The following is a 27,736-nucleotide window of genomic DNA, read 5'->3' as shown; positions in this document are numbered from 1 at the left end:
CAAGGACAGCATCAAAAAAATATCCCAGTCACCCCACAGCTTTTGCCAAAGTGAAAATAACTAAACTGTAAAGCTCTTGGGGCGTTGCTTCTTACTACACTTAAAATGAGTACCTGTGTTAATCAACTTTGGAATCTTTCAGTCAGTGTTTTTATATCAGTTATTGTAAAGCTATGTTTTATGTGAACTAGTAATTATGGGGTTTGTTTTAGAAATAAAGCTCCTAACCCCAACTTGGGCAAATTGTTGCTAGAACTTGCATAAAATAATTAAAGGTAAACTCTTTCTTAAAATACATCAATATCATCATTTAACCTCTATTAAATTCTTTTATATCACTAGGAAGCTATTCCCGTTGTTCCTCTAAAGATATATGGGCATAAAAATCAGTTTAGGTAGTGGCTTTCAGACATACTACCCTAAGTTTTTTTTTTTTTTTTTTTTATCATCCAATAATGAATGAATACATTTGTATAGACTCAGCTGCTGATGAAAAGCTGACTCATCAAAGACTAGCACAGTCCTTCCTGCCAGCAGCCTGGTTTGTTGAAGATACAAATGCCATCAAGTATTTTGGTTAACAAATATTTCTTTCCTGTTACCAACACCCACCCTAGTGACCCTCTGTCTCTGCCTACTTTTGCTGATTTTCAAGTAAAAAACCAGAAGAGATTATTTGCAGAAGATTGATTTTCTTCCTTTTTTTCTTAAATTTATACTTCATGCATTCTCTTACATAATTTAACATGAAACTATGATTTTTTTTTTATGGAAACCTCCACTGGAATGTCACTGGAAGTACAGATTCGAAAAGTACATGAACCTAAAAGAGTTTGGTTCTGAAGATCTCAGAACAGAGATATTTCAGATTATCCTCTGTGGAAGACAATCAGTCATACAGTTCAGACAGTTGAGCACAATGTGACACATAGCTCTGAGCACACTGGGCAGGGAGTGTCTGTTATTTACTCCAGCTGATTAGTCAGAGTAAAATATACTTTAAATTATGTATCTGAGAAGAATATATTTTATAAATGTAGATTTAAAAGAAAAAAAAACCAGTCATGGAAGTTCATTCATCAAGTTGGTGATGATTTAGATCAATGAACCCTCCAGTAAGTATTCAACATCGTACTGTGTGTACAGGCTTCTCAAATATTCTACTGGTAATTCTGAGGGAGTTTGGGGCGGAGGTGGGTGGAATGCCAGCCTACAAAGCTGAACGTTATACCTTGCTGTGCTATTATGTATAGAATAATCTCTCTTTCTTTTTCCTTTAAATTTGTTTTCCTCTTGCTTCCCAGAGGATTGTGTGGAGGACAATGCAACATAGTGTAAGCTTTGGTCTTCTTTTTTCCTATTTTCATCCTCGTTTGTCTTCATACAGTCATTCCAGAGAGTTCTTGAGAAAGTCCACCTCCGCTTTCCCTTTCCAGACTGTCTAGAGCGCGTTGAACACTGCGCATGACTGACAGGTTTATCAGCTTCCTCTCCACTTGGTATTTATGGTTGACAACCATTTTGGTATTCTTTCCCAATGGCAAGGTTTTCAATCTAAGCTTTGTGTTAGACTAACTCATTTGGTGGTGGCTGATTTAAATTCTATCCCAATGTTCAGACTATGTGTAGTCCGCCTGAAAAACCAGCTCTTCCCTGATAGAATATATTGGCTTTTTTCTTCTTGTGCTGAGCGAATAATTACCTCGCTAATAATAACAACAAACCAACATCAGCTCTCAAGCATAAGGAGCTAATTTTTCCATTAGCAAGGACAGAGAATTTAGAGGGTTAAGAAACAGTTTGTGGTATGGGTTGTTTACTCTTTTTTTTTCCCCCTTTCTTTCTTGAATTTACTGATGTCTTTTAGAGCATTCAGGGATGGAGCACTGGATATTTTTTTTACTACAAAGTGGCTTGTGTTGGGGCTGAGGACAGCACACCCAGTTTATCTTACCTGACTCTATATATTAACCATAATAATCAGATAGTTAAGTTTTCTAATATGGTTTTCATACTACTGTCCCATGCTGATAATACCTTTTAATAAAGTTTTGAACCCTGCATAGCATTGTGAACCCAGGAGAGAAGATGACTCTCACCTGAAGGGCACATATTTATTCATGCAGCACACCTATGACATCATGGTGCTCCATGTCTGCCTGGCCTTAAATTCAGGCAGTGAATTCCTTTGTTAAAATTCATTTCTTTAAAAGGAAATTGTCCCCTGAGTCATATTCCCATTCATCATCACAGTTCTCTGAGCCCAGGGCAGCTTGAATGAGAAAAGAAAGTTAAGAGGTAAATGTGGAACAGGAATACTCTGGAAGAAGAGACCTTGAAGAAAGAACAGGGAAGACAGATGGCTGGAGGTCCCCTGATGCCAATTGGGAAATGGGGAGGAAACATCATGGGTAAAAACAAATCAGGGTCCTATTAGTTTTGTTCATTTGAGAAAATTAGAGTAGGTCTGGCCCAGGTAGTATGTGTCTGCCTTTCCCAACACATTCTCCTGATATCTCCAGGTATTTCAGCCATTGAGCCAGTCGGATCTCCTGATCTTATGGTTAGCAGGGCCTTGTAGCTTTCCCCCAAGAGGAATGACTTCCTTGAATGTTGGAAGGAATGCAAATCATAATATCATCCTCCACCCCCACCCTGTCTGCTGGACTTCCCTGTTGGCCCCCTAGAATCTTCTTTAACTGGGCCAAAAATACAGTGCTACTTTTGAAATTCACTGGTTCGCCATTGGTGCCAAATATGAATTATTGACATTATTACGTATAGATTTAAGAACTTGCAAAACATCAAGTTATGCACTTTACTTTATTATTATGAAAGAAAATGGACAAAGCAACTCACTTTCTGGTAACATTCCTACCTAATGGTTAATACAGTTTCAGAGTTAAATGCTGGTCATAAAAATGTTCTTCTCTGCCTCTTTGGGGCCATTTTGGTGTGATTTAGGATGTCTTGGTTGTAAAGATTTGGGGAAACTGTCTGTTGTTCATTTTAAATTGCCATGGCATTTCATTGTCACCTCAAAGGATTCTGCATCCAGCTAAATCCACTATTTTGCATTTCAAAAGGATGTCAGGCTGTATTTAAGAAACTGCTTTATTATCTAGGGCCTCAGCCACTGTCTTTAGGTGAAACTGATATTTCCTACTTCTATCCAGACACACACACACACACACACACACACACACACACACACCCCTCTGTCTTTGCTTGCCCAGAGCAGGAAAAAGTAAAACCTCAATAACAGTAAACCAGATTCTCCATTTTAATTAGTTTTCTAAAGATAAATGGGTCAAGGCCAAACTGGCTTTCAGCCTCTGCTGCCACTGCATAAATTATGCCCCATTCACCAGCAAACAAATGGCTACTGCTCAATCCACTTCAAATTGTGAACTGCCCAGTCTTGCCTGAACCTGCTTTATCTCTTTACTGCAAAACCCCACTGAGACACCCCAGTTTCATTTTCAATGAACCTGTAGTAATAACAGCAGCAAAATACAGTGAGCTTTCAAAGCAGGGAGAAAATACAAAACATTAAAACTAAACCACCCAACTTCCTGGGTTTCGGTTTCTGCGCTTCCCCAGGTGACAGCAGCAGCGTGTGGTAGCTGGGAGAGCCACCCCACACAGGCTTCTTTCCAGTTAGGAGGCTTGTGGCTGATGAGACCCAGGTAGGGAATAGCATAAGACACACACAAAAAATGATGGCCTATCTGTAGGATATCCTGCTTATTCCATGAGCTTGGAGGAGGCACAAATCGAATTCAATGATATGCACTGTTGGGAACCTTGCCTGGAATACCTGTGCCTTATGTGGAGTTTTCAGTTTGTGGACAGTGGACTGGTTTTACATCCTTGAGAAGCTATTCTTTGGGGAATGTGGAAGAGCAGTGAAACTGGAAAAGCCTAGATATTTCTTTCAGCTCAAGCGAGGCTGTGTTCAACTGCATTGGGTTGTATACCTTGGGGAGAAAGAAGAGGAAATGCCCCACTGGCTGTGTTCCCCCCCCCCCCCAGAGATGTTCCTCCCTTTTGGCCCCGCCCCACTTCTTTACAACATGTTCAGAGAATCACATGGATTCTCAATGAAATAAAGTCATGCCACCCATTTTAAAAGGCGGGGGATCTTTTGCACCATTTAGGTATAAGTGGTCCTTATAATCATTTTAGGGGGGATTTGACTAACAAAACCATTTTAACTCTGTTAAACTGTCTCTTGTCCTCAGACATATTTAAACTGGAGCTTTGCTGACCTCTATGTCATAAAAATGAAATCATGTAATAGTTTCATACACCGAATACGGCTATACAGATTTTCCATCTGTTTGATGGTATGTTGACGTGCTTACTTTCCCCGTCAGACATGAAAATTTCTTTCAGAATTCCTAGACTGCAGCTAACTCTAAATTGATGCATCCTTTATGCATCAGTCAATCAATGATGTATGTACCGGCTTCTTCTCCGCTGCATAGCACTAAGTAAAGCTAACTATCATGTACAAACTATATCATAGCATGTTGTTTAGTGCTAGCATCATCAAAAAGGCAAGAGTTACTATTTGAAAAAAAAAAAAAAGCATAGCTTGTCAAACCTGTTAGACACACTCTATCTCCTCTAGGGAATAATAGCTAGCATAGAGTCCATAAAATGTTAACATATAGGAAATAGGAGTTTGATTTTTGTAATCTAAGATAGATTACACCGATAAAAAATATGTGGAAGATGTATTATCCAATGAATTATCATTGACCAAATATGCAAACTGAAAACATTAAAACCTCTGTAGCATCTTTGAAATGCTACAAGCTATGGGCTATCCCATAGCTCGTTCTGCCTTCTTAAGTCAGAACTTTTTGCCGATATCTTGAACAAATTAAACAGAAACTTTGCTGTCAGTCCTGAACCAGTCTGATGAAAAAGTCCCCCTACATACTCATTCAGAGTATTTGTCCTTTATCCAGCTATGTAATAAGTGTTTTGATGACTTAAATATGAAAGCATGAATAGACAAGCCATACTAAACTACTTAAACTACACCTTTTAAAATATGTGTTCATAAGAGGCATCCGTTGACATAGATCTTTTATTAACTTATTGAGCAGCTTAAAGAACCTTCCCTTTGTCCCAGAAACTCGCAGTAATTTTTTCTCATAGCTGTCTGAGATATTCACACCACAACTCCCAAATGTGATGTTCACGCTTATGAGAGATAGAGCTGAAGAAATGGGATATTTCATAAATACCAGTTTTGATGTATTTGCTGTATAATCAATCAGCTTTTAACTGACTCTGGGGCCTATGGAATACATTTTAAAGCACTGGGAATTTGGTTATTCCCATAACATACTTGGACACTCTTTACTGCTAGCAATAAACCTCAGGCATAAACATTGTAGAGAAAACCAGATGAAAAGAAACCTGTTTGAGTGAAAATTGACTTCGCTTCATAAATGTTAAAGGTAGAAAGATATCTGCAATACACAATAATTTTATTACTTAAGCTCATTCATGGTCATTATCGTCAAAGGCTCTGACTTCATGGGTATTTTCTAACACCTAGAAGACTGGCCAACCTATTAAAAAGAAGTGAGATTGATGGTAAGTAAATGAACCGGCAGCAGCAACAGCACCACTATAGTGCTAGGTTAACAAATAATTTTTTGGAAGTTGGGTTTGGGCAATATCTTCAGGAGCTTTCCTAATATTTTATCGATCTGAATAAGCCAAGCAAGGCAATTGCGGAACCTACAAACAGCCCCCAAAATGACTCACAAATAACCAAGTTTACTTCTCGATCATGCCAAGTATGCTTTGTCGGTTTTCTGTGGGGCACCTGCACATGATCATTACCCTCATTCCAGGACCCAGGGTCTTAGAGCAGTCAGCATCTGGAGCTTTACCTGTTACAGTAAGGGGAAGTGAGAATGTGCCAAAGACAACTATCGGAGTCTCCACCCAGAAGGGGCACAGCACACTGTTCACAGCTCATTGGCCAAAGGGGGCCTACTGGCAAGAAGGTGGCGACATGTGTCGCTCTGTGTCTCACACAAGAGTGAAAATAGACATGTGAATGAATGGTCATATTGTCATCCACAAACATGTATGACCAAGGCAAGATTTTTAAATTGATAAAAATCTACCTCATTACTCTCTCCAACTCTTAAGACAAATCTTGCATGAAAAAGAAGAGGAGAATCCTTCATTCATTCAACAAATATTTATTGTGCACTAATTTGAACCAAGGATAGGTGGTTAGAGCATAATCAAGAAGTTCACAACACTTTGGGGATGCCAAACATAACTAGTTCTAATTCCACTCAAACTATATACTAGTAAAGATTGTGTTTAAATTTTTTTGAGAACTCTAATTCTTTGTTACAAAAGAGGGGTGGGTCTATATCGACCTAGGAAACCAGCATCGCTTGAAAGTCAGCTTCATTATTAGTATCGGATGGCTATTTTGCCTATTCAAACTTTGGATTCAATCATAATTCAACCAAAGCAAAGGAGTCCCATTCCAAATCTTAGGACAGTATCTCAAAGGAGGAGATAGAAGCTGTTGCCAAGGAGTAGTAGAAAAATAGCAGTAGAAAAACAGAATGAGCAAAGACTTTTTTATTACTGGCATTTAAATGTCTTTCAGATCCAGACTATATATATTTTAAATGAAGCTTCGATACTGCATTTTGTGAATGCTAGTCCTGTCTGACTTGATGTCATGTTTGCTTAGGCAGAGCAATTTTTCTGCTCTTCTCCTTTCTGGGTCAACCTAGTTGGAGCAAATCAAATTGTTCTCTCTCTCTCTTTCTTTCATATATCATCATTTAAGATCACCAAGAATTCAGGTTCTGGAACCTGCCCTTGTCTCCTCTTACAATATCTGTTTATTTCTGAAGAGCATTCATGAAGGAGAACACTTTTCACAGGTTAATCACAGAAATTGCACAGGCTTACAGCAACAGCAAACTTATTGATTGCAAATGAAAGTCTTAGGAATGTGCATGCGATTGGCTTCTGTGTGGAATTATTTGCAAAATCGTAGAGCTCCCATTCAGCTGAAAGAAAAACCACAATATAAATTAATAAATTATTTGTGTGTAATGAGGCAAGAAAACAATGACTTTGTAGTTTTATTTGAAGGGATTTTGACCTAAGAAAACTCCATCACAGCAGCCTGCATTCATTTCAGGGAAGAACACTCATCTCTGCACTTGAAAAAGCCTAGCATTTCCTCTGCTCTTTGCAGCTCCTTGAGTGCCAGAGAAAAGGAGTAAACACGAAGCAGCTAGACTAGCTCTGGGAAGAAAACACAAAGGCAGCAAAGTGCCTTAATTTATCTCCTCACATAAAATCCAAAAACCCAGAGGCTATCTTTAGTGCAAGACATGTCCTCACGAAGATGTTTCCAGTTACTCAGGAAAATTAAATCTTCTTTATACAACAGTCTTCAAGGAACAAGAAGTATTGCATTAGGATTTTAATGGTGAGGGCTCAACCAAAGAAAGCTTCATCCCCTCTTTGGTCAAGATTTCTTGATGAAATCAATTAAAGAAAAAGCCTTTTACATATTTTTCAGTTAAAAAAAACAGTTTTGGGGTGAGAAGTGAAATGAATGCTTAGGAATATTTTTTGAAGCAGACTTTGGATAACTTGGATCATGGTAATTGCACGCACATGTGTGTGTGTTTGTGTGCATGTATGTTTATTTTTTAATTGTGATACACTTCTTGGGCCCAGCAGTAGTAAGTAAACAACCCAGAGATTGTTAGAGTTATTTATCAAATTGTAGTTGAAGCATGATACTTTCGTATAAATGTCTGTGATTCATCGCTCCTTTTTTAAAATTCAGTGACACCTGGTGTGAATGAAATCCGACCACCCATTTCCAGGTCTTCCTCATCCCTCACATCATGTCTTGCCCTAAACTTTGCCTTTCCACAAAAGTTCCCCCTGCTGTCCGATTAAGCACAGCTATTGTTACTATTAATCATAAACAACATCTCATTTCAAAGATCTCAATTATTCCTGGTGATTTTGGCCCTAACGCAAAGCCTGTAGGTAGGCTTCTTGTTCTTTACGGCAAGTGGCTGTTGGGCTGTGGCTTCAGCATTCAAGGAGAGCTCAGGCCACGAAAGTGTTCTCGGAGAAGCACAAGCTACCGTTGGCTGCCACTTTGTTGTCAAAGAGAATGAACACTGGAGCTCTTTCTCGAAGCTTGCAGTCACATGGCAAGATTACAATAAAAAGTCCCAGGCTGAGAGTTGGGCAAGCTGATAAGAGATTCGAGTTCTATAAAAGTGTTTGGGAAGCATGCAGCTAAATGATGGATGCAAATAACCCAGAGGAATGATGGGGTACAGAGACCATATCTCCATGACATATTTCAGAGCTCTGCACACATCTCATGGCCTCACATCACCACCAAAGACCAACACTGAAAGACTTTTTTTTAACAACTCTCAAGCCAAACAAAGTGGAAGTACTGGCAGAGGACATGAAAAGCCTAAATTAAGCGGCTGAATCCAATGCGAAGGTGAACAGCATCTGAAATAGACTTTCTGAGAAAAACTTACTTGAAGGTGAACACAGGGACAAATCACCAACAGTAATTTAACTGTAAAATGATCAGTGCTTGGAGAGTGGATCTGACGATGGGGAATGACAAAAAGAAGGATCGTAGAGCTATTCTTACCTTCCTCCCACATGCCCTCTCCCTTTTAAAAAATAAAAGGAAAAACAAAGGCACAGTTTTAAAGATTTGCCCAATGGCATAGGAGCCAGAGCAAGAACCCAGGCTTCTGATTGCCCTCCTAGTTTTTTGTTCCCCAAACTGTCCCACCTGCCTGTCTTACGCAATGTACCATAGCTCCAAACAGAAGCAGAATCTGCTTAACAGCCTCTCCTGGTTCAGCAAATAAGAACAGTCCACATTTGCAGAGTGCTTTAGAATAGATAAAGGGTTTTCATATATTGTACCTTGTTTGTAGAGCTGGAAACAACTGGAGCCAGCTATTTCATGTTTCCCTTGAAGAGACTTCCAGTGCTAGCTTTCTGGTTCCCTGGGGCCTGCTGCTCCAATGCTCTCAGTATCTGTGATGTCTCTACTGCCATCAAAGGTCAAACAAGAGGTACACAGGCATTTTCATGGGTTTACTGCTATCTTGTCTCTTCTTTGTTGCCCGCAGTAGTTTCATAAGATCCTCTGTTAGGAGAAAAAAACAAAACAAAACAAGATGGAGGGTGGGAGGGAGGAAAAGAAGGAAGGAAAGAGGAAAAGAAGGAAGGAAGGGAAAGAGGGAGGGCAGGAAGGAAGGAAGGAAGGAAGGAAGGAAGGAAGGAAGGAAGGAAGGAAGGAAGGAAGGAAGGAAGGGAAAAATTTTGTTTTCTGATACTTACTGCTGTTTGGAGTGCCCAGACCAACTTCACAGAATTCTAGATGAAGCCTAGAGGAGAGCTTTGCTCACTCAAAGGAAGGTGAAGAAAAGATCTTGGAGGAGGAGTGGGTCTGGATGATCACTATTGTGAGTGTTTCCAGAATGTTAGGATAACTAACCTCCTAAGTTTGCTTTCTATTATATCACTGGTATATTCTCAAAGGCTGCTGACCATGGGTATTTGAAATTCAAGATCCTCATTTTTAAGATCGTCCTAAATAATAGTAGTATAAGGTCAAGTAAATTATTTTAGGTTGAATTGATGAATAAGAGTAAAGACTATGGCTCTATTGATTTAAAACAATAAGAGACTTTCAGCACATTATTCAAATGCTTCAGCACATTATTCAATTGTACAAAGTCCCTCCAAGATTACTGACTTTTGGTTAGAATCCTTATTACATACTTTAGTCTTCCAAATCATTGCATTATCTTGAATTGTGGTCATCAAATTTTCAGCCCTTTTGAGTCATTGTGATGCAAACAGGACAGTGATTTATCCAGAAATACATATTTGGCTTTGGTTTTGGGCTGGCTCATGCCAACTCTAAAAACAAGACCATGTGTTCAGGTAAGTAGAGCAAGAGATGCAAATGAAGCCCAAGGCCTGATCCTTAAAAGTACTGCCAGGGCCTCTTTCCTCACCATGAACTTAGACCACCTTCCTCAGGAGGGTCATACGAGGACCCCGTGAGACAGCACTGAGCCCTAGATCAGATTCACCATCACTGGTAAGGAAAAACAATTCCAGACATTTGCTCTACGCTCAGGGATCCTTTAGGGCTCCAGGGTCATTAAAGTCCATCTAGTCCTATACTCTCACTTTGCCAACAAAGACACTGGAGTCCAGAAAGATGATGTGGCTGGTGCAAAAATCACATTGGCTTAGGGCTGAGGTATATCTCTCCTTCTCAGCTTCCATTCATTCAAATGATGCATCCAGTAATGGGTCTTTCAAAATAATGTCATGCTGGTGTAGTAAGCCCATGTATAGAATATATGTATGTGTGTATATATAGAATATGCTTATTCTATATATATATATATATATATATATATACACTACATATATACTATATACTATCTACATATAGAATATATATATATGTCCTTGAATAAAGAAAAGCCACAAATTATAATCACAAAGAAAAATAAAGTGAATTGAACTTATTGAATTCACTGTCACAAAAAAAGGTGGATCTTTTGTTTTTCTATTCTCTTTATAGATTTATTTTTCAGAGAAGTTTTAGTTTCATAGCCAATTTGAATGGCAAGTGCAGAGCGGTCCCCTCTACCCACTGCCCCGACACAGACACAGACTCCTGTACTATCAACCTCCTGGAGTGGTGCACTTGGGTTTGGTTTTTTTTTTACTGTAGGTTTGTACCCTTTGAACATCTCCCCAGTTGCCCTGCCCTCTGACCCCCAATAATCACCATTATATTCTCTGTGTCTACACGTTTGGCTTTTTGAAATTCTACTGACAAGTGAGATCGTACAGTATTTGTCTTTGTCTGACTTATCTCACTTAGCATAAAACCCTCAAAGTCCACCCACAGTAGATGGCAGGGTTTCCTTCTTACTCATGGATGAATAATATTCCATTGTGTACGTGTGTGTGCATGCGTGTGTACACATACCACATCTTCTTTATCCACTCATCTGTTAACAGACACTTAACTTGTTTCCATATCTTGGCTGTTGGGAATAGTGTTGCAATAAACATGTGACCAAAGATATCTTTTTGACATCATTTCTTTCTGATAAATACCCAAAAGCAGGATCGCTGGATCACATAGTAGTTCTATTTTTAGTTTTTTTAGGTTCTCCCAACTGTTGTCCACAGGGACTGAACCAGTTTACATTCCCCCCCCAACCCCTGCAGCATCCTCACATCCTCGCCAATACTCCACTTATCTTCTTGATGACGGCCATTCTAACAGATGTGAGGTGATCCGAGTGGTACACTTGTCAGCATCGATAAAACTACGTTGACCATCCTTTTCATCCAAGCTGATTTCAAATTAGCTGGCAAGAGAAAGCACTAGAAACTTGGGTGAGTCCCTTCAGCTTTCTTCCTTCACTTAAAATGACAGGGAGAGGAGAGCTAAGCAGATGAGTAAAAGTAATGAGAAAATATCTAAGGTCCTTTCCGGCTTTCAAACACCAGGATTCTGTAAGGGATGACAATCGATTAAGTCAGAGTAACTGGCTCCCTCCTCCTCTGCAACCACCTAGAAATGTGTGGGAAAGGAGGGCCCACCTCCAGCTCCCACTGTTATTTTATCAACGATAAGTTTCTTGGGGACTTTCATATCAAAATAGGATTTGTCATTTAGCATCTACCAACATCCACATAAGGCATCAAAAGTTCTCGGTGTATCTCCAGGCCTCACATATACCAAGTCATAGAGAGGAGAATTTGTCATTTCTTCCTCCTCGTGCATGATGCTGTGCACAGTTTTAAAAATAAGGGCACACTGCCTCTGCTGGAGCCAGGTGTGTATGTGGCAATGATATATTTTACAAGCTATGCTGGGGGGTGCCGGCTCCAAAGAAGCTCTTGGGGGACAGGGCTGGGGCCTTTTGGAATCTCGTGGACATGATTCATTACTGAGAATCTCACCACAGATGTTCTATCCTTCTGTTTTGGGCCTCTTTTACCTCTCCTTCCGGAGAAACCACTGTCTCACTCTCCGGCTCCATCCTCTGCAACTCACTACCCCCCCAACTCACCCCACTCCACGCCACCCCCAACCCCCACCTAGTGCTTCCCCAGATGTGGCTTCTCTCATGGTATTCTAGGCACAACACAAGAAAAAAAAAAAAAAAAAGGTGTTTTCATATCACGGTTAATTTGCTGCAGTCAGAGCAAAAACAAAAGCAAAACATTCTAAAAATGCCAAGCACTTGGGAGGAATGTCTGCTTGCTACACTGATGCTTCACCGTGACCTCAGATCCCTTTCCAAGATTCTCACTGTTACAGTAACACTAGGTGGCTGCATCTTCTGGAAATACAGATTCAAAAGTGCTTGGGTCATTTTCTTTTGTGAGAGGCTTTTCACATTTTTTTTTTCACTTCATTAGCAGGATGTGTGATACCTAGTAAGTGGGACGAGATCACTGCTTCTTATAAAATTGAATCTAAGTGCAAGTCATTTCACACATTTCTCCCTTCTCTGAGCTCCAGCGCCTTCTTTTCTTAGGACAAAGGAGGTGAGTGGAGAGGTTTCCTAAATGTGAGAAGAAGGAGGGCCACGCTGCACTCTAGGGGACTTGAAAATTCACTTCTCCATCCAAACATACTTCTTCATCTCTCCCCCCTGACTTTGCTGGGAAGGGTTACCCTTCGCCCTTCCTGGAGCTAAACCACAAAGCCAGCAGTTAGAGAATGATCTGTTGCTGCTGTCTCAAAGGACCTCCTTGCCCTCTAGAGTAGCATTTCCGAATATGTGGGACCAGGATCACCTACATCAGAAGCTTATTAAAAAAAAAAAAATGCTGAGAGCCAACCCAGAACCCTACCAAATAAGCCACACCGGAGCCGGAGGACAGAAAATCTGTATATTCAACATGCTGTCTGGTGATTCTACTGTATTCTCTCAATATGCTTTAATGGACTGTAATCTTTCTGACTCTTGAGGATCTGCCTTTTCTCTCTGCATTCACACTACCAGAGCTTCCAGTATATGTTGCCTGGAAGAATGACTCCTCCATCAGCTGTGTACAGATGACTTCTTGGCTCATGTGTGGAAGAATTCACCCTACAGTGAGCTCCCAACAGAGAGAGGAAAAATCCAAATGAAGACCTCCTGGCAATGCTAGATGGAAGCTTTCCTTTCTGGCTGTCCTGTTGTTGATCTCACTGATATCATCGAACATCAACCACAGTCTTGTATCACCACTCTTTGTCAGAAGCAAATATAAAGAGAGATCACACAGCCAGCTGCACATCCCAGCCTCCTGGAAGTCTTTCTAGAAAGAGCTTATATATCAATTAAACAGCCTAATCATTGATATTTCTGAACTTCTTTGTTCAGAACTTCAACTTCATTTGGTTGGTATCTTCTTATTCTCGGAGGTGAAAGTGAACTCATTGCAGTCCCTGGCTCCCCGAATAGTTGAGATGGGGGGTCCCTGGTATGGGAGGAGGGCCATGGATCTGGGAGTCAGGGCTCTAGTCCCACTGCTGCCCTGGCATCACTGTGTGACCTTGCACAGCTCACTTGTACTCATCTGTAAAATGAGGGATGGCTGGGCTCCATTAGTTCCATAGTCCCGTCGTAGGACACAATTGCAAGCCTCTGTGAGTATAGAACATGTGATCTCATTGGACATGATCAGCAGGTCTGGATCACACTTGGAAACTCCTGAAAAAAAGAACTCCAGGGGGCCAAAAAGCCCAGGGGAACTAGGGCTGGCAAAGTGCTTCCCACCGAAACTGGAGCCCTTAAAGTTTTCTTTCTTTCTCAGAACATCTGGCTAATGTCTTTTAGGGCATGATTCATGTTCCTTTGTTGTCCAAAAGGAGTCAGAGAGGAACAGAGTAAAGAAACTAAATAAAATGTCCTCAAGAATATCCCAGAAGAATAGAGATGGGGCGGGGGGGAGTCATGCTGAAACTAAGCCACTGAAAACATTTGGCAAAACGCTAAGTTCTTCCTGCATGTTCAACGTCGTGAATTTTCACACAAGCTCACGTTGTTCCCAGAACCCACCAGACCCTGGGCCCCTCACATCCTCTACCTGGAAGGATGAGGCTCCCAGGAGTGAAGCTGCACCTCACGTGCCCTCTGCAGCTGCCATCTGCTTAGTCTGGGAGACATCCAATTCCTCCCGCACATTTGCACTTCCTTTTCGAGATAGGAGGTCCCAAATTACACAGCCAAGGTCTTCAGCCCCGGGGGAGTTATTCTCCACTGGATCAGCAGAGAGTAAGAAAAACGGATCTGGTCTTGAACAACCGTGGTTAAACAATTGTGTAAATGTCATTGAAATTCATGTGTTTTTCCAGGTGAAAATGGCCTTATATTCCCAATGTCAGGTTGCATGCATTTCAGAGACCCCCCAAATCTGGGGTTATCCCTTAATTTCCCCCAAAGTTTTTTTTTTTCTTCTTCTTTCCTTCCTCCTTTAGCTTGTTCTTATTCAGGACAGAAATCCCTGGGTCAGAAATTTTGCCTAGTCCCATAAATATGACTTTTTGAACATCCCGAGAGGCAGAAAGGAAGCCAAATGTGATTACTCAGCCTCTAGGCTTTCATCATGGTGTGATTCATCAAAGGAGCTGAAGGTACTGCACATTTCTGAACTTAAATATCCTTTCCGAGAGGCTCTTTGCCCTGTTGCTTTGATGAAGAAAGAAAGAGTCATAAGAGGGATTTTCACATGGGGACAAAGCAATGTGCTGTGTGGCCTGCTTTGTCTGTGTTCCCTTGGCGAGTATGGATATCACTGTGTGTGAATTAATTCAACTCGTCTTTCCTCCTCTCCTCCCCCCTTCATCTCTGCTGTCATCCTGGGAACTACCTTTGCCTGTGCCCTGTCTCGTGAGGACTTTCAAGACCATTTTAAATATCAGGCAAGGAAAAATTGTACCTCATTTAAAGTCAGGTGCCCTTGGGCAAGTCAGTTAATTTCCCTGAGCCTCTAATTCAGCAACTCTCGTCCTGACTCTACATTAAAATTACCTGGAGAACTTAAAAATGTACTCCCATCAGGTCTGTATCCCCACAGATGCTGATCCATTTGGTTTGGGGCTGGACAAGGCCTGGGTGTTTGATAAGCTTCCCAGGAGTTTCCAGTGGGTAGCCTACCTTGCCAACAACTGATCTAAGGTCCTTCTTCTTCAAAGTGAGGTTCTTAGGGACGCCTGGGTTGCTCAGTGGTTGAGTGTCTGCCTTTGGCTCTGGGCGTGATCCTGGAGTCCTGGGATCGAGTTCCTCATTGGATTCCAGCATGGGGTCTGCTTCTCCCTCTGTCTATGTCTCTGCTTCTCTCTGTGTCTCTCATGAATAAATAAATAAAATCTTTAAAAAAAAAAAAAGTGAGGTTCTTAGACCAGCTGCATCAGTCTCACCTGAATGCCTGCTAGAAATGAAGAGCCTTGGGCCCCACCCTGGACCTGCTGTATCACTCTCTGCATTTTAACAAGACCCCCAAGTGGTTCATAGGTATATCAGAATAAGAGAAGCAAGGCTCTGATTCCTTATGTGTTTGGAGGTAATATTCACGATGTGCTGAGCTCTCTGCTGTGTTTTGCCCCATGTAATCTCAAAAAGGTAAAGAGGATAGACAGTGTATTTAGGTTTTTAAGACTATAACCTGCTTCACAAGAGCCCTGGTATGTGATTTTGTGGGTTTCTGGGGGAGGAGCGTGGCTAGATAACGATTGTTCTCTTAGTGTGATTTGCTCAAGAGACTGATTGTTCACATTTAAATGACTGTGCAAAATGGTTCTACAAGTTTAGTATCTCCCTTTGATCTCAGAAATTGGATTTCCCACCAAAACAAATTTAATAAAATTTGCCTTCTTTTTCTATCACATTTTAGTTTGATTTGGGCATTATAAATCAACTCTGGGTGGCAGGCTCATTTGAGGAACAATATTAAGTGGTTTTTAGGATAGGGATTAGTTAAATTGGTGAACAAGAAGCTGAATGAGTTGGGTTCAAACTGATCAGACAGGTTTGTTTCCAAAAGTCAGCAAACAATGCCCCACAGACCACAGCATCTGTTGTTTTATAAATAAAGTTTTATTGGAACACAGCCCCACTCATTCATTGAGGTATCGTTTATGCTGCTTTCACACTATCCTATTAGCAATACTGCAATATGTGGCTGCTACAATAGTCATAGTCCTGAGAGAGACCATATGGCCTACAAACCCAAAATAATACTATCTATATTCCAAAGCCTACGTTCCACCAGCCTTTCACAGAAGACGTTTGCCTGTTCCTGGTGTAGAGCAACTGCCAAGGCCAAGGTTGAGTGTTCACTAGCCAGCTGAGCCCATTTATTTGTTTAGTTCTGTGGCCCGGTCTATGCCCCTAATCCCAACCAGACATTGAGCAGCTGTGTGGCCACAGCAAAGCCAGGTGGAGCACCCAATACAGACTCATCTGCATTCTGGGAACAAATAGGAGCAAGGAGAATATGGTCTGTGTATAAAAATATCATGTCATGGAAGTATTGGAAGTTATATATGGAAGGTGGTGTAAGTATTGCTTGAGCTTCTATCTGAAATGTCCGTCCCCCTATATAAATTCCCTATAAAATAATGTTAGAAAAGAGCCCTGCAAGAAAATCCTGAGTTAAACACAGAAACACAAGATCTCTAGTCAAGGTGGAAAGCAAGAAGTGTCCCCTAGGAGAAATGAAAGGTAAACTCATTTGTTACCAGGCTATTTCAAGCAAGAAATGCCTTCCTCTAGGAAAGTTGCAAGCACTTGAAACAAAGACATTAAGCGAATTTTGGATTATTTCAGAGTTCCTAAAATAAAAGCGTAGGCTCTTTCCTATCCTTTCTTTTTCTTCAGTGGGCTATGGAGAAATCAAGAGTTACATCCGATTTGATTTCTGCCCTTAGTCTAACTATGTAGCAGTAATGCTTTGTGTAACAAGAATTAAAAGAAAGGAAAAATGGATAGGAGTCGGCAGAAAGAATCTCCTCAAATTCAGGTCCTTGAAACTGGATGTTCCTTTGGCTATATTTCATATTTCTGAATTTAATATATTTTTCTCTGATACTTCTTTGGGATTTCTTCTTTTATCCAAGTCGGGCTTCTGTTTCTTCCAGTAGGCACTTTGAGGCCAAGAAGCTGGTCATTAGGGGGCCAAACGAGGCCCATGGTCAGCAGCTGGATTGAACTAAACTATAGCAATTAGCTTTTGCCTAATTCCATCCAAATGGTGTTTCTAGATCTGCAATGGTTGATAAGTAGTGAAAGTTCCAAGTGGGAAAAAAAAAGAGCAAGAGAAAGATACTAACAGTCTTGGGTCTAACAGATTGTTCTAATTATATTCTCGCTGTTTCATTTTGCAAGTTTTTATCAAGATGGAAGATTTGAAGTCTTTGCATAATCTCTCTGTACATAGTTTGGGTTGCCAGTTTACTCTCTCTGGCATGGGGCTGGCTCAGCTGTTGGTCTCTGGCATAGGGATACCCAAATGTGGCTAATTCTGCCTTGAACTAGAAATCTGTGTTTTAAAAAATAGATAATGGCTTGAAATGATGATGCCCTTCTGTCAAATCATTACAACAAGTCGATTATTTTCCCAAAGATTTTTTAATACTCTGGAATATATATGTGTGTGTGTGTATATACACACACACACACACACACACACACCCATATCCGTTTGGTGGCTCTGACTCAATTGACCAGTAATGAGTTTTGCTATGAGTAAATTTGATGCCAGGAGTTTGCAAGAGAAGTAACAGATGTGAATTTCACTGTTTACAAGGAAGACACTTTTCTTTTTGGCCATATGAGTTATGAGAGAGGTTAACATTTTCTTTTCTCTGTATGTTTACATGAAGTTTCTGGAAATCATTGTGAGGAGATGATAAGAGTATATGACAAGATATTCCCATGGGCAACAGATGAGGGATTTAGGGATGAAATTGGTCTGTGCGTCAGGAATGGAAAAGATTCCAGGATCTTCATATGCTTTATGAATTAATATCTGTATGAATTACCCTCTTCATATAATACTGAGCCAGAAAGTCTTAGGCGCCACTGAAGTTAGCTGTAAAATACTCAGGGTCTCCCTTAGCTTTTTGCTATATCCTTTTTCTATTTTATTTATAAGTTTGAAATTTTAGGTAATCATAGTCTCTTGACTCATTTTTTGCTTTTTTTCCCCAGATTTTGCAATCCCTTCAATCATGACCATAAATCACATCTCAGGCCAGTAGTGTGTAGCATCTTGTCAGCATCTGAGTGTGCATGTTCTGAGATCTAATTCTGGGCTTTTGAGTCAGCCATCAAAACTGCAGCTGGAGAAGTTTTGGGGCTCCCCCCTTGTCAAACTAGGATAAACCAAATTTTAGAGTCTGGACAGGTTTTGTCCCTTACTAGTGAATCCCAAAAGGATACTCATGAAGTGGACTGCAATTTGCTTCTTGTATTCTCCTGAGAAGTTGTAACCAATAATAGTAAATGAAATTTGTAAGACATTTTACAGTTTGCAATGCACGTGGACTAATCTTCCTTAATCTTTGTGGTAACCTGACAAATGAGGCATTATCAACTTTATTTTACCAATTCAGGAAAACAAAGTCCTCAGAAGATAAGTAAACTGCCCTGGGATTTCACAGCTAAGTAGCAGAGATAGGATTCAAATTCAGATTTTCTGACTCCAAATACCATTCCTTTTCCACTGTAATAAGCCACCTATGTGAAGACCAGGAAATGAAGGTAGCCAGCCAGCAAAGCAGAATTCTAATGTGTGAGTAAGAATCCCAAGTAGGGGCACCTGAGTGGCTCAGTCGATTGAGCAACCGACTCTTAATTTTGACTCAGATCATGATCTCAGGAAGGTGAGATCAAGCCCTAGGTCAGGCTCTGAACTCAGCAGGGAGTCGGCTTGCCCCTCTCCCTCCCCCTGCTCTCTCTCTCTCTCAAATAATTAAACAAATAAAATATTTTTTAAAAAAAGAAAAGAAGAAAGAGCTCATCTAATTGTAGAGCCTAAGGAAGAGAAGGTGTTCAGATGGTGGACAAAGGGAATGAGTGTGCAGAAAACAAAGAAGTAAGATTTCATTTTAAAAAGTTGAAATCACTTTGAGTCAAGTTCCTTATAGAAAAGCTCATCCTCTCTCTTATTTTCTAAACATTCCACACGTTGCCTTGATCAAGATTTGGAAAGCTTCGTTGAAAGTAAAAAAGTATACAGTATCTTCTCTGGCTTCCTCTGTTTTGCTTTTATTATTTATCAAGGGCCAGAGAGTAAGTATGTTCTGCTTTGCTGGACAATGGTATCTGTCACAACTACTCAATTCTGTCATCATTGCCTGAAAGCAGCCATAGACTGAATCGGCATGGCTGTGTGCCAATAAAACTCATTTACAAAAACAGTAGCCAACTGGAAACCCCAGCTTACTGGCCCCTGCCTTAAAGCAATGGCTTCGAACCTTTGTTGGAACATGACTGCATATGACAATCACCTGGGGAACAGTAAAAAAAAAAAAAAAAAAAAAAAAACCAATGCCCCCACTTCCTTCTCTAAACAACTGAATCATTGTAATGTAAAGTCCAGGCATCCATATATATTTCTAAAGCTTCCCAGGAAATTCTGGTGTCAAAACAGGATGGTCCCTGGGTGGCTCAGCGGTTTAGCTCCTGCCTTTGTCCCAGGGCATGATCCTGGAGCCCCGGGATTGAGTCCCGCATTGGGCTCCCTGCATAAAGCCTGCTTCTCCCTCTGCCTGCGTCTCTGCCCACCACCCTCTCTCTGTGTGTGTCTATCATGAATGAATAAATAAATAAAATCTTAAAAAAAAAAAAACAGGATGGAGGGCCACTGACCTCGATTCTAAAACAGCGATTCTCAAAATACAGTCTCCAGGAGGCAGCAACTTCAGCATTACCTGGAAACTAATTGGGAACCCAATTCTAGAGCCCAACTCTAGACCCTCTAAACCTGAAAGTCAGGGGATGGGGCTGATAACAAGCCCCCCACATTGTTCTGAAGTTTGAGAATCACAGGTCTAGGGCCTAGAGGGTAGGCATTCAACCCTAAGGCCCTTCCCTCATGGGTAAATCAGGTATTAAGTTCTAGAACGAGCACTAGATCTGGCATCAAAAATGTAGCTTCAGGCTGCTCTTCTGCTCTTTACTATACCTCCCTGAGCCTGAGAGTCTCCATCTTTGGAAAGAGTAACTTTCATGTGTATGGTAGTTAAGTGATTAGATGTTTTCGAGGATAATTAAAAAACTATCGAGCACCCCACAAAGGAAACCATTGCTACAGTTGCACCGAGGTGAAAGGATATGCAGTTATTTTTCATGGGCTTGGCCCATGGTTCTTGGTCCCGGAAGGCTGCTACGACCCAAAGGGCTCCTATGGAGTGTAACCTAGAAAGTTGTCTATCCTTCCAACCTTCTGGTGATTCTGTTTTCTGAACTACAAGGAAGCCCTGAAGAGAAAAAAGCAGGACAGGAGCAAAGTGCCTCTGTAGTCAAGGGGATGAAGGAGACGCTATCTTGGGAAAAGAAAGAAAGCAGCTAGAAACCCAAAGAAAGACTTACAAACCCTTGTTTTAAGTAGGTGAAGTGAACAATGAATCCTCCCAGAGATATTTTTCAAGCAGTCTCAGAGCCACACTGCTTGCTCCACCTTGACATATGTTACCTGTCAAAAAGTAGCACCAACTACACTCACAAACGTATTCAAAAATGTCTCAACACCTTTATGAAGAACATACATAATTTGTTCCTAAGACAAACTGGGATGCTTTGGAGGTGAATTTATAGTCCTGTGGGTTTGACATCTAAGAGGATAAATATTTGACATAAAATATCCCTTAGAACCTCTTTTAGAATATAATGTACTAAAAGAATCAGGATCTAACACAGTGTGGTGATTCTTGAGTCCTTGGGAGACCAAAGCCAAGAAACGTCTCAGGGTATCTGCTGTTTTAGAAATGTGTGGATTGAACTGAATATTTCTAACATAAAGACCCTTCAGAAATCAGCAGTCTCTGGAGTTACCATCTGAACTTTAGGGAAAATATCAATGCCAAAATCAACACCACTATTAAAACTCCCTCATCTTCCCTTCCTGTCTAAGTGCAAGACCCTGCTCTCTCAGATGTTGGGATGTTTTTTTCTTCTCTTTTGGTTCATCTGCAGCATAAAAGATGAGGAAAGGCAAGGTCAGAGAGAGGTTTGTCATTCTTTACTGGGACAAAAGCTTGGGAAGTGTTATTTAGATATTTCCTTATGTACAGTAGATAGTAACTTTTATTAGTAAAATGCCCTGAGAAGCATTTTGCTGGTAGATGCTGGGAAAATTTGAAGTGGGTTGAAATGAGCCATGATACACCAGCCCTGCAGGTGTAGCACTTGGAGTCCAGTGAGGGGGGATTACCTCCTGTGTTTTCCTTCTAGCCTTGCTGAGATTTCCTAATCCCAGAGGACACATCCAAGCTGCTTTTCTCAGGGCAGCTGAACTGCCTAGTACATAGATTGGTTGAAATATGAACCAAGCAGGGTGTGAACTAGCTCAAAATATGCTGATTTCCAGATGTTCTTTGATTCTCTCAAACATTGATTGCCCCCAAAGACCATCCTGAGTCAGTGGATGGCAGTGATTACTCATATTTCTTTTCCATGATCAAGGCAATAATTTTAAAGCCCCGTAGTCTTCTCATGAGCCTATGTCTGGGTCTTGTCTAGGTCATATATTACTTCTCGGTATGAAAATTGCAGAGTCTCACCGGATTGCGCTGTAAAATATCTGCACACTGATGCCAGTTTTTAGATTTGTTGCTCTTCCTAGGATGGAAAACTTCTCAGAAATCTGAATGAAGGGTTGGTGTTTTATATAGTGACCTTCTGTGAAAGAAAGGTCATGGAATATTTCCTTTCTCTGAAACAGAAATCAGGAAAACAAGAATCAATGTTAACATATTTCAGGGAAAGTAAAAGCAAAAATTCCAAAAGCAATGAATCTGAGTTTTCAAAGGGGAAGAAAATCATTTGAAAAGCATGCTTAGAAGTAACATTATTATTGAATTCTAAAATCTCATTCACTTGGGAAATAATAAAGAAATCCACAGTATGAATAAGTTAGGATCACACATGCTAAAACTTCTAGAGGGTTCTTTTGAATCTGTTGATCTGATATCTGAGTTGTTTTTTTTTTGTTTGTTTTTGTTTTTGTTTTTTAAAAAGGCTCATAGGAGGGCAGTCTTCCATGGGTTTATGGAATGGAATAAATGTCTACCACCAGACAGGTAATACCATGAGGAGAGGAGAGTTCTTTTATTCTTTCTACTTTCACCTTGTTTGGAGACGAATTTGTGGCCACCTACCTCACCATCCCATGAGCCTTTGAGCTGATAAATTTCCACCCATATCTCATGAGAAGAAATACGACAACTCTCCAGTTGCACGGTAGAAAGGAAAAAGACTTTGCTGAGTTCCTGTGACTGCTCCCACCCATACAGGAAGGGATCATAGTGTCTCAGAGTCTTAGATTTCTCATTTGTAAGATGAAGTTAACAATACCTGATGGGGGAAGGTTCTGTGTTCTGCTTAAGTCACACCTGGATAGAAGCAGAGTGGGGACTGGAACCAGGCTGGGGCTGTAACAGAGGGCCTTTGATCCATGATACTGATATCTGATGAGGAGTAAATGGGATAAGACACAGAAAACCCTCACCACTGGGCCTGATGCACAGGGAGCCCTCTCTAAATACCTGTTCTCATTTTCTTTTCTCTTACTCCTCGTGCCTGCTGCCCCATTACCTCTCTCTCCTGAAGTACCCCATGCTTTCGACCTTCAATGGCACACAATAAGTATGGACAAGGGTGATCCATGTGACTTTAATGCTTCCTGCCCCAGTTATTGCTACTGTGTCCTTTTATTTGTTTACCTCTTGTCTTTGCATTGCAACGGATTTCTTTTCATGTCACTCTGCAGTGTCGTGATTGAAGTTCCTCAGTAGGAATGAGCATTTTAAGATAGAAATCATAATCAGATGATCAATTTTCACTTTGGGGTCAGGGAAATCCCAGCCCCCACGGGGAAAGATTTTGCCTACAGATTGCTAATCTGCTTCTGGGTACAGCTGACACCGGGAGTTTGGGGGAAGAGCACAAAATGCAAAAAAGGGCTAAGAACCAGGAATGGAATTAACCAATGCTGCTTGCTGGTGCCATCTTTGCTGAGCATAAACTGCCTGCTACTCTGCCTGTCTGCTTCCCTCTACCTGAGGTTGAACTCAGATCCTGTTTTGAGTTACTTTTGGTCCCAGGGTCTCATGGCCATGGACCATGTTCCACAGCCTCCAGATGCCCCATAATGAGGTCACTGGACCCCACAGCAGTGTGCCCAGAAGAAGTCATGTGGCAGTGGCCAGTCTGTATTGAAAACTAAAATGCCTATATTCATTCCTTTAATCCACACAACAGCCCCAAATTATACAGATGAGGAAATAAAGTCACAGAGTGGCCAGGAGAAATTTCACCAGATTTATCAGTCTGTAATAAACCCACATAAAATGCCTTGAGGAGAGCCCATCCACGAATTGATTTCCATATTACACACTTGAGGCTGATTCAGGGACTGAGTCATGGTGGAAGACAGCTGATGTTCTGGAAATGTTTTGACCCTAATATTTAACTGGTTAACCTTCATGTCTTGTCATTGCCCTTAGCTTAGAAGGGAGGAAGGCCATGATCTCCCTCTTGAAATGAGGCATTGTGCTCTAACCATTGACCCAGCTAAGCAAACCCTGCATCCATAATTAAATGCTGTTATTATGGGCATAGAGTGCAGGGGTATTATTTTAGGAGTTTTCTTTCCTGATCACCCGCTTCCTTACACTTGCTGTCATTCACATATCAGCACGATGTAACTTATCTCTCTGACGACTCACTTGGGGCCTATGATAGTCAGTCAGGACTACCACCTCAAGAAATTTACTGCTCAGGGAAAAATAAGTATAAAGTGAATATTTCACAACTTAGGGTCAGTGTTTTATTAGAACCCTGAGAACAGGAATGCGTGAAAAAAAGATCCAAAGGATAGAAGAGGAATGCTCTTTACAGGTCAAAGTAGTAGAATAAAAATGGGTTGACATGGAATGAAATATTAGTACTTTTCCAAGAAACTTTCTAAGAAAGACCTAGGAAATTAAGGTCTGCATAATTTCTAAGTTTGCAAAGTTAAGACAGAAATCATGAGAAAATTCTCATTTCTTCTCAAGATGGTACCCACTCGGTAGCTTAAAGGTGTCAGAAGAGCAAAGAACTGGTTAAATGGCACCCAGGAACAGGTGCAGCAGAGCACGAATATGAATAAAGCAGAAAATCGTGGTAATAGCAGGATCTGGAAGTTTGAGAAAACCATGTTAATTGTGAAGTATTCCCACACATGCTGCTGGAAAATCATAGGAGGAGTTTATTATTATTTTACATATCTTAAAACTCCAAGAAGAAAACTCTTAAAATTAGATTGTATTGCTGCTTTAACTCAAATTCATCAATGGTCCTACGAGATACATAGATCTGTCTTCCTGCATAGAAAGAATCATGAATTCTTTTTAACTCCATGTGATGATTGCCACATTCATTCCCAGTTTGGGTTTCTTAGATTTTACAGTCATGTATGTGCCATGATATGGCAGGTTATCATCATATAACAAACAATTAAGTTTCATTTTTATATCAATTTTCAAAATATAACAGAAAAATGTTTGCTGATCACGTGAGTAGGCAAAGTTTTAATGTAAACAATGTGTCTGTGGAGATAAAATTCCCACATTGCACTAAGCATTGCTATACCTCTTCTAACCTCTTAAATTCACAATTTTTAAAAAACTTTACCCTTTAAATAAGGGGACTCACTGAAGATTTTTCAATAGAGCCATATTCTAGAAAATTCCTCTGGCAGAACGTTGGAAGGGAGAAGGACATAACTGGGAGGAAGCTCATTTTAAAGGTTTTATTTGTGGCTGGGAGAGAAAAGACTCAGATGGGCTGTTAGGGCCTAACACAGGATCAAGAGAGGAGGGAGGGTGCAAGACAAAGCAAAGAATGAGAGGAGGAGGTGAGATACAAGAGGAGTCAAAGATGAGTGAATTTTGCTCCTAACAACATCACACAATTATAACATTGGGGACAGACAGCAGAGGGACAGTGTATTGATAGGAGGTTCAGGTAGTATCAACAGTGAGGGCCTGAGGGAAGGAGAGAAGGCTGAAAAGAAATGGTTTTCCCATCAAGAGAGGGAAGAGGATGAGAACTGAGTGGAAGGGGAGGATTTGATGGCCAGGAGACCTCCAGGGAAGTCAACCAGCCTCAGGTCTTCTTTCATGAAATCAGTGGTTCCAAGCGAGGATTTTGTCCTTCAGTAGGCTGAGGGCCTGAATCTAAGTCTTAGACTCTCTGGAAGAGAACTGTTCATCCAGTGTCAGCCTGACATCCCACATGTCAACCCAGGTCAGGATTACTAATTCGCTGCTGAGCATGCATCATGCTTGTTAGCTGTGCAACTGCAAACAACATAGCAACCAAGAAAAAATACATCCCCCAATTTCCAAAGACTTAGAAAATAAAATGAAGGTCCAAAGTAAGGTCATAGAGCTAAAGCTGAGATCATTCTACTCCTGAAGTTAGGTCTCTGCAAATTAAAAGATCGAAATTCTATGGGGTGCCTAGGTGGCTCACAGTTCGTTGCGCATCTGACTCTTGGTTTCAGCTCCAGTCTTGGGCTCAAGATAATGAGATGAAGCCCCATTTCTGGCTCTGTGTTCAGCGGGGAGTCTGCTTGAGATTCTGTCCTTCCCTCTCTGTCTCTGCCCTTCTCCCCACTCATGCATGCTCTCTCTCTCCCAATAAATAAATCTTTAAAAAAAAATAAATAAAAGACAGAAATTCTAGAGGTATCATGCAACTCACCTTTATTTAAGAGGTTTTCTTTCTTTAAAAACCTGTGTAATTATATTCAGACTGAAAACCTCCAAAGACATATATATATATATATATATATATATATAGTGATCTATACATGTATATACATCACGTGCATATGCAAAAATGACTAGTATATAGGGCCAGAGAATAGTTCTACATAAATAAAAGACTTTTTGCACTGCCACTGTACTCAAATTGAACCACTGTATAAGATTTTTCTCTTAAGTTTCAATTATAAATATTAGCAGTTTAATAAATGGAGGGAAAGCAAGCTCTGGTTTCTTATGGTTCACAATGAAAAATGCAAAAAGGATTACCAGGTGTGCAAATATTTGCTAATGGGAACATTTAAAGGATTTTAATATACACTCCTTGTTCATATAACTAAATACTACTTACAGAGATGTCTCTGGCCTCATTATTCATAAACATTTGGAAAACAATGGAAAAAGTGCAACACTGATTTATCTTCTGCTGTTACCTCTTGCTTTTTAGGCAACATTTGTAAAATAAGGGAGGAAATCCTTTCCAAAGGTACAGGGCATCGTTATTTAATGACTAAAGAAAATAATAGCTAATAGCTATTATTTGTTGAATAATAAATACTCTCTCTCAGACTCTTCTGTACTAATGGGTTCTATAATTATCCCTTCTGTGCACAGAAGAAAACTCATCAGAAGACTCATTCTCAACTCAGGCTAGCAGTAGTTTCCGTTTCCCATTTTGCTTGCTCCCAAAAGATGCTCTTACTAGGCTAAAGATTGTTACCATGCTAAAAGGTATATCATCAAGATGAATCTTGAGTTTACATTGAATTCTGTCTACTGTCAAACAAAATGGCGACAGGTTTTTTTTTTTTTTTAATTCAAGTGAAAAGACCTTTTATAATTTGAAAAGACCTCAAAGCAATTTGGAAGATGGGAAAGGATTTCAGACCTCCAATTAAAGAATGATATTAATAATATTAGGACTGATTCTGGAAATGGTTTTGTGCATCCCATTATAAAACTGAATCAAAGATAAATAACAATTATCTAATGTAGAGAATATATCTGGGAATTAATAGCAAGACATTCATCATTTGGAGAGAGTTAAAGTGGTAATATGAAACAATGTTTCTCAAAGTAGGGTCCCCAGATCACCAACATCCAAATCACTTGAATTCTATCAAAATGTAAATGAGAGCCCCATCACAGACGGATTACACAGTCAAAATATGCCTTTTTCAGTATAAACCCAGGTGCTAATTCTCACTCAAATCTGATAGACACTTTCCTAAAATATAAGATAGCAACTTGAGAAACTAGTATTTATTTCATTCTGGTACATGAAAATAGACTTTTTTTGGTTATTTATACAAAAAGGCCCTGCTGTGGATTGAATTGTGTCCCCCCAGAAAGGTATACTGAGTTCCTAGCCCCCTTTACTTATGAATGAGATCTTGATCGGAAATATGGTCTTTGCAGATGTAACTAAGTAAAGATGAGGTCATAATGGAATAGGGTGAGCCCTAAATCCAATATAAGTAGTGACCCTACAAGAAGGAAATTTAAACCAAAACCCAGAGGAGACCCACACATAGAGGTGGAAGGCCATGTGAAGATAGACAGAGGTTAGAGTGATGTCACTGTAAG

The 27,736-nt window shown here is 40.4% G+C and overlaps 1 protein-coding gene across 2 annotated transcripts in view; it reads left to right on the top strand.

Annotated features, from left to right (window-relative positions):
- GPC6 (glypican 6) overlaps positions 1 to 27,736 on the top strand; it is a 1,088,426-nt gene that overhangs the window by 1,004,029 nt on the left and 56,661 nt on the right. Inside the window, exon 7 of one of the 2 annotated variants that reach the window (XM_072782620.1) lies at positions 1,305 to 1,334. The exons of the other annotated variant lie outside the window; for it this stretch is intronic. Coding sequence (XP_072638721.1) covers positions 1,305 to 1,334 — 30 coding nt within the window. The remainder of the gene's footprint in view (positions 1 to 1,304; positions 1,335 to 27,736) is intronic. 2 annotated transcript variants of the gene reach the window in all.

Source organism: Canis lupus, chromosome 17 (assembly GCF_048164855.1).
Source record: "Canis lupus baileyi chromosome 17, mCanLup2.hap1, whole genome shotgun sequence".
Classification (NCBI taxonomy): Eukaryota; Metazoa; Chordata; class Mammalia; order Carnivora; family Canidae; genus Canis; species Canis lupus.
Note: the sequence above shows the minus strand (reverse complement) of the source record. Positions and strands in the feature narration are given on the sequence as shown.